The following is a 7794-nucleotide window of genomic DNA, read 5'->3' as shown; positions in this document are numbered from 1 at the left end:
ACTCCGATTTTCAAGTGGGTTGCCTCTATGAATTTGTGTTTAAATTCTCTAATAATCTACATTTAAATATTTCTTTTCCAAGAGGGTTGAAATTTTAACCCATTTGCATGTTCGATTTTTCCGTATTTCCATTGGTTTTTAGAATGGGAACCCAGAACTGCCCTTCTATAATCCATAACTTCAGTTATTCACTGCCGATTTTTAAGTAGGATACCTTTATGAGTTTGTATTTGTATTTCCACACATTCTAAACTTAAATATTTCTTTAAAAAGAGCATAAAAATGCCAACCATTTTCACAAAACCCCCACACAATCAAAACCGCAGACTCGAATTAATTATGCAAAAATATCATATGTATTTCATTGGATAATGCTTAATGCACGAGAGCGCGATGACATGAAATTAATACGCAATCGCAAGTAGTAAACGTCTTACAAACGAAGCACAAAAAAGAAAGTAAATGATTAAAGTTATTAGCATCTCTCTTGTTAACTTAACTTATGAACTAGCTTAGTCAACTTAGCGTAAAAAATGTAAACCAAAAGAGACAAGATAAATACTTTCCGATGTGTTGTGTTGTTCTTCCGTGGTTCCTTAGCTCACAATCAATTTGAAAATAGAAAAAGGACATTTATATTGAGGAAAACTGTCGGATGTTTTGGAGAACTGCTTACTGCAGAGGCAATACAAAAAATATATATGTATATATATCTCTATATACTATTTACTAACTGCGATTTATAGCTACACTATGAATTTGTTTTATTGTTTAGGCTTAGGTATAAATATATATATTTATATGTATATTATGTGATTTATATAGTTTTCTATATACAATAAAACGATATATCCCATGTGTGTGTGTGTGTGTGTTGTGCACATAAAAAAATTTGTTAAATTACACAATTTTGCATTTTGGATAAAGTAGAACTAGGATTTTAGGTTTTCCGTTGCTTGGGATTTGTACTTGCAAGTTGCTCGCCCAGCTTGATTTTGGGTTTCTTTTTTGTTATAGTTTCGCCTAGCGCCTTCGCGTGGCCACAGCGGGTGCGGCCAGAGATGGTCCTGGTGCTGCTCCGCCCGCAGATCCCGGCGATCCTGCTGCTCCAGCCGATCCTCCGGATCCTGCTGCTCCCGCTGCCGCCGCCCTGCTCCTGGCGCTATAGCAACTAATGGCTGTTATCAGGTTGTTGGAGTTGCCGCCGCCGCCGCCGCCGCTGCTGCTCCTCAATGACCAACGCTTGTTGAGGTGATCCGCCGCCGCCGCCAAGGCTGCCGTGTAGGCACGCGTTCCAATCGCCAGCGTGGGCACCGCTGCATTCAGTTTCTTCGGCGAGGGTGGCGGACGCGCGGATATGGCTCCATTGCAGGCCTGCAGCCGATTGGGCTTCGGATTCGCGGAGGATCCGCCGCCCACCAGGCCACTGCCGCCGGCACTGGCACTCAGGGTGCTTCGCCGCAGGCTGCGCCTTTGCTCGCGATCATCGTGGCTGCGTTTCAGTCGCCTGGCGCTCAGGGATCCCGCACCAGGAGTACCATTTCCCCTGGGCGTGCTGACCGGATTGGCGGGGCTGTTGAATACGCCCGGACTGTTGCCTACACTCGCCGGCGATGAGTTGCCAACGGGTGTGGCTGCACCTCCTCCACCTCCTCCTCCGCCCGCCGAAACGGGAACATTTCTCGTACGCAGCGTTCGCTTGGTCATGTCCAGACCCAGTCCCAAGCTGCAAAGGCTGCTACGCAGCTGCCTTTTGCTCACGCCACCGCTGGCCGTCAAGCTGTGACTGCGACGGGTCATCATCATGGAGCTGCTGGCCACATTGCCACCGCTATTGCCACTCGAACTGGCCACCACATTGACGCTGCGCCGGCGATTTGCAGCCGCCGCTGGATTACTGCCGCCACTGGCCGATCCTCCACCACCCACTCGTCCCTCTGCCGGATTACCCGGCGATCCGGTTGCTCCTTGACCACCAACTGGTCCACTGCTATCGCCATAGGCCACAATGGCCGCTGCACTGGAGGTAATGAAGGACTTGGGCTTGCCGTGCTTGAACATCTGGCGACGACGCGTCTGCATGTGCTGGTGATTCTCGTTGGGCACGTTGCGGTAGCGTCGCATTTGGCGGATTCGCGGGGCCGACATGGATCCACCCAGTCCCGCCGATTCACCCGGCAAAGCTTCAGCCATCGAGGAATTGGCGGAGGCCACTGGTGAGATTTCGGATTCCTGAAGCTTTTGCAACTGCTCGAATAGATAGTGCACAGTATGGGCATCCTCTTTGTGGATTTCGGCCACCGTTTCCAGCACAGCAACGAATCCTTGATCTTGTTTGACCTCCTGCTTCTTCGCCGGCTTTTTCTCCGGCTTGGGCAAAGGTTTCTCCACCTCGGACAGCTTCTCCTGAACCTTTTTCGGCTCCTTTTTGAGCACAAGCAGCTCGGGATCCACCTGAATGGGTGTGGCGGGCAGCGTAGAGCTCACTTCGTTGTCCTGCAGCTCCTGTTCATGTTCCTGCTCCAGTTCCTGCTCCTGTTCCATCGCTATGTCTATTACCCTAGACTCTAGGTCCTCTTCGTCTTCTTCGGCTAACGTTGAACTCCAATTGGCGGCGGCCACTGGGAAGGCAAACTCCTGCTGTCCCGAACTACTGATGGCCTCCACCTCCATTTGCCGCTCGCGCTGCAGCTGCTGCTCCAGCGCCACCTGCTCCTCCTCGGCACGCTCCTGCTGCAGCAGGGCATCCAGTTCGATGAGCTCGGCCGGCTGTTGTGGCCACGATTCGGTTAGACGCTCCCTCTCGCGCCTGGTCTCCAGCTGGGTCAACGAATAGCCCTCCTGCTGCTGATAGTGTTGCTGTTCCTGGATAATCTCAAACATGCTGCGGTCCACCACAACGGATGCGGAATGCACAGTGGTTTGGTGTGCTGCCGCTTCAGCCTCTGCGGCTGCGGCAGCCGCTGCGGAGCGAGATCGCGCCTCCTGTTCTTCTTGCTCGTTCAAAAGGGTATTATACGATTCGGCGAAACTATAGCTACTCTCCAAATGCTGCTCCAATTCACATAGCTCTCTATTTTCGGCCCTTTCCGCTGGACTTATTGCTGGTGTGACTATGCTATCGGCATAAATGGCGCACTTGTCTATGCTGGTGTGGGAATACATGTTCAATGCTGAGCTATCCAATCGATCTGGTTCGGGATCGGGTTCTGGCTCAGTTTCACCATTCCACGAGTTGTTAATGGCTGACTTGCGCCACGTTTTCCTGGGGCTAAACAGACTCTGCTGCAGAATACCAATGGATTTGACCTCCTCCTCCTCTGAATGCTCCTCCTCCACCGTTTCCTCATCTTCCTCCGGCTCATCCTCGCCCAAGCCAAAGTAATCGAAATCACAAAAGGCTTCGGGAGGCAAATGACGCTTGGCCAAGGCACTGTACGGCTGTTCCAGCACATACTCATCCTCCTCGATGAGAAAGTCGGGGTAATTGTTCTCCGCATCCAGCGGCGGCAGCTCCTCATCGTCCTCCTCCAGCAGGAGCTCCACCTCAAGGTCGGTATCGCGTGCCATCGCGGATGGGGAACGCGCTGGGGTTGTGGGTGCACTATTGTTGGCCGCTGGTGTTAGTATCACAGTCACAACGGACGTATTGTCCGCCCGCATCTTTTTGGCGGCCCAGGTTTTGAGGGCTTGATCCACCAGCGCCTTGCTGGGATTCATCACGTCCTGTTCGTTGAGTATCTCGCCGATTAGATGCTCCTTGCGCACACTGTCCACTGCCTCCTGGGCGGTCACCACATTCCACAGGCCATCGGTGCCGAAGATAAGGCATCTGCAGGGGGATTAATAAAATAATTAATGATTCAGTCGGAAAATCTCTGAGAGAAATACCCACCTAAAGGTACTGGGATCGATTTTGACCACCTTGACATCCGGATCGGGACTCACAACAAACTCCTTGAAGCGGGAATTGTAGCTCCAGAGGTCGCCCAATGAACGGGCAACTGCCAGAAAGGGTATATCATCCACCAGAGTTCGGCGACGAATGGGACCGCGATGCATTGGATCCCTGGGTCGATTCCACACCACGCGCGGAACTCCCGATTTGATTGCCACATTGCCACCGGCTCGCTGGATTCGCGTCTTCTCGGCCAGCGATTCCGGTTTGTGGTCCGTGGTCAGCGGTCGAGCCCGCCAGTTTCGTTCTCCCTTGTTCTGGTAGCCCAAAACGATCCCGGAGTCGCCCACATGACCAATGTAGATCTTCTCGCGACGCATAAAGGCCACGGTGGCGGTGGTGCCCGCGGTGCTCAGGTGACCATTGGCGGTGCGGGGCCATTTCTCTGCGGAATGGGAATAGAGAAAGATGACTCGGTGAGAAAGTTGTCAATAGTCCACAATTATTTTTTAGATTATAAGGTTTCCAAAAGAAAATAGAGGTAAAGAGAGTATCTTTTTTAACATGAAATATTACACGTTTTATATCTTCTTTCGTTTTTAAATTCGTCGGAATACTATAACATGTATTTAAATTATAAATAATAAATTACATTAGTAAGTATCTTATATTTTGGTAATCATCACATAACATGTTTGTTCTTAAGTATTTTTAAATACGTTGGGATAAAAATAAGTAATTTATAAATATTAAAAGTTGGCTTCTCTTCTGCTAGAAAGATTTTACAACCTCTTGATATTATAGAACAGAAGAAATCTAGTAATCTTTGTACATTGTACATATATACTTGTTAAAGTTAAAAATATATATACTTTTCATATTATTTTTAAAGAAAATTTTAAAGATCCGTTATAAACGCTTAAACGCTTTCGAAAACAATACAACATTTAGTTTATTTTGGGGTTTTCCCTAATTACCTAGATGCAATTAAAAACTTAAAAGAAAAGTATCTGTGCCACCATGACAATTCTAGCTAAAATATTTAATCAGATGACGAGCAACAGCAACTTTACATCATGAAAACGTTCGAAAAAGTTACTTTTCAAGGCCCTTGGAATTTTGGCGGTAAAGTTGATATCTGGAATACCAAAACATCGTCAAATATTGATATTTTCCCACACCAGAGGCACAAACACACAGATACACACACATGTATCTACATTTCTGGCATCCCTTGGATTTCTGTGTATTTTGTTTTTGTAAAGAGGAATTGGGCACACATTTATTTTCTCTTTCCTCCCCCACTCCCCCTCACTCACTCTGTCTCCCTCTTTCTCGCATTTCGAAACGCCTTCATGAGTTCGCGCCACCATCTAGTGGCGCTGCTTTAACTCACAGCGGGGTTGCCATGCTTGGCGAGAGTACAGCCATATGGCAAGCCCGTGGAATATTCCACTCGCGATAACTGTGCCTATGTCAGTATGTGTGTGTGTGTGTGTGTGTGTATCTGTATCTTTTTTGGTGTGGGCCGAGCATAGAGATGAGCAATTGAACGATGGTTGAGTCACCGCCACACACACGGTTGCATAATTACCTAGAGATGGGAGACCCAGGGGAGCAGCTCGGGATTTGGGGTCACTTGCTTTCGGGGGGACGAAATGGCAACCCTGATAGCGGGGGATTACCCGGTTTGAAAATCACCAAGAGGCAGTTATTAAATCTTTATCGTGAGTTTAGCGGGCGCTCATCTCTAACGGCCGCTACAACAATTCGAAACCCATTTTTCATGAGAAAAGGCAGAAATACAAATAACAAAGCAGGGAAAAGATCGAATTACGTATGGGGGGAACAGGTTACATTTCTTGGAAAAGTATAAAAAGTCACTATACGTTGAGAATATCATGTATCTATCAAGCGATTATCATTATACAATTATGACTTATTGTTTAGGTGTGTTTTATAGGGAATCTACCAAGAACTAAACTGTATTCCCCTCTTTTTTTTGTTCTCACCTTGTTCCCGCCACATGGCGAAATGTGTGGCAATGTATCCTTCGCGTATGGCCGTCAGGACATCCTCATCCTTATCCGACCAGAACTGTTTCTGCTTGACAATCTCGAGCATTAGGTGTTCCTTGGCAAAGAGCGCCGCCTCGGGGCCGCCGTGTCCATCGTATATGCCAAAAAATGCATATTCCAGTTCGTGGGTGATGGGTGATTCTTGGTAGGCCACCGAGAATTGGTCTTCCATGTACTTCCGGCCGCCCTGGCTGCATTGTCCCGTTACGCGCATATTGACGCCCAGGGAGGAGCAGGGCGAGGGGTTGGAATTGGAATTGGAATTGGAAGCATTGGAAGCACCGGAACTGGCATTGGAATTCGAATTGCCGCTGGAACTGCTCTCTGGAAGTGATCGCGCTGGAACGATGGCAGCTGACCGGCGTAAGCGACTTTGTGCCGCTCCACCGCCGCCCCGAAAGCGATTTGTTGATAGATTCGGCTGGTAGTGTTTCTTTCGGTTTAAAGGCTTGGCTGGCGGTTCCCCTTGCACTTCCACATCCACATCCATGTCCATATCATCTGTTATATCTTCCACTTCCAGGTCGGGAATGCTGCTACTCTCTTCTGCCACCACCACTTCCACCTCCACTGCCACTGCCTCTTCCAGTTCCTGTTCTCTTCCCGCTGCCGGTGCAACAACAACAACAACACTACTACTGCTGGCATCCAGTGCTGGATGGCACTCACTGTTATTATTGTTATTGTTGCTGCCGCCGTGGCGAGAAGAGGACAACTGCTGTTGCTGTTGCTGTCGCGGATTAACGGTGGCCGTTGCCGTTGTCGTACTGCTATTATCCGCATAAATGTTAATAATATCGTATTCCAGGCATGGTCCATCGGTATCGGTATCCTGGAAAGTACCGCTAGCTGTTGCCGTTTCCTTTAAACGAACTACCGTTCTTTCAATGGCCGACTTGATGAGGCATCTGTTGGTATTGGTAGTGGTTGTAGTTGTGTGGGTATTACTTTTATTATTGGCGGGCAACATCTTTTCGGCTGTGGCTTATTTGTTGCTCTTTCTATTCCCGTCGTGTTTTTGTTTATGTTGCCGTTGCGCTGGTGGTGCTTCTTCTTCTTCTTCGTCGTCTTCTTCTACGTCTTCCTCTTCCTCCTCCTAGACGTCGTCGTCGCCTCGCAGCAGTGTTGTAATTTCCGATGACATTTGGCACTCACACACACGTACAAAACAACAAAAAAGAACAATAAAAAAAATATATAAAGTACAAGAGGAAAGAGCAATTGAGCTCTATCTCCCTCTGGCAGACCTAGCGTTCGCCGGCAGAGCGAGCGAGACGACTATATTGGCTGCTTGCGTCTGCTTGTGTTGTGTATTTACGTTCGCCACTGTGCTCGTGTGTGTGCAGCACCCATCTAGCGTATTTAGTATTTTGTATTTGCAAATTGGCCGCCAAAAACTGATGAATTTTCCTTTATTTTAAGCACCCAAACGGATGAAGAGCCTGGGCCTTAAAGTTGCTGCACAATTTTGGCTTGGAAAGCGCCCTTTTCCCGACGACCACCAAGAAGACTCAATGCCAGGGCGCGCAGTTTCACCTTGATGATTTGTTGTTTGCCAGCATTTTCTGCCGTTGTTTTTCTCTCTCGTTTCGCAGCACTTTTGTGTTTTTTCGTTTTTCCCTTTTTTGGTTGCTAGCACGTACACAACCACACACACAACAACAAAATTCACGGTAAATTGTTTAACAAAAATTGTGTTGGAAAAAAAACGAGACAAGACGAAAATCAAATAGAAAGCGTGTGACCGTTGAAAGTAGGGCGAAAATACCACGCTCGATAGCTGGTGGAAAATACTGGAAGCACGCTAATCGATAACAG

General features: G+C 48.0%; 1 protein-coding gene across 1 annotated transcript; it reads right to left on the bottom strand.

Moving 5' to 3' along the window:
* Positions 1-1014: 1014 nt before the first annotated feature.
* On the bottom strand, positions 1015-7737 carry LOC119556259. Its single transcript, XM_037868303.1, has 3 exons — positions 5911-7737; positions 3896-4343; positions 1015-3832 (listed from the first exon to the last, which is right to left on the bottom strand). Exons 1-3 carry the CDS (start codon positions 6944-6946, stop codon positions 1024-1026), a joined length of 4293 nt encoding a protein of 1430 aa, XP_037724231.1. The 5' UTR covers positions 6947-7737; the 3' UTR covers positions 1015-1023.
* Positions 7738-7794: the final 57 nt, after the last annotated feature.

The sequence above is a fragment of the Drosophila subpulchrella genome, chromosome X (genome assembly GCF_014743375.2).
Source record: "Drosophila subpulchrella strain 33 F10 #4 breed RU33 chromosome X, RU_Dsub_v1.1 Primary Assembly, whole genome shotgun sequence".
In the NCBI taxonomy this organism is placed as follows: Eukaryota; Metazoa; Arthropoda; class Insecta; order Diptera; family Drosophilidae; genus Drosophila; species Drosophila subpulchrella.
The sequence above is the reverse complement of the archived record's forward strand: the minus strand, read 5'-3'. Positions and strand labels throughout refer to the sequence as shown.

Excerpts from the sequence above, each read along its gene's own strand:
- LOC119556259 (XM_037868303.1), bottom strand. The coding sequence starts at position 6,946 with ATGTTGCCCGCCAATAATAAAAGTAATACCCACACAACTACAACCACT. Across the intron at positions 4,344-5,910 it reads CGCCATGTGGCGGGAACAAG|AGAAATGGCCCCGCACCGCC; the intron begins GTGAGAACAAAA and ends CCCATTCCGCAG. Across the intron at positions 3,833-3,895 it reads ATCGATCCCAGTACCTTTAG|ATGCCTTATCTTCGGCACCG; the intron begins GTGGGTATTTCT and ends ATCCCCCTGCAG.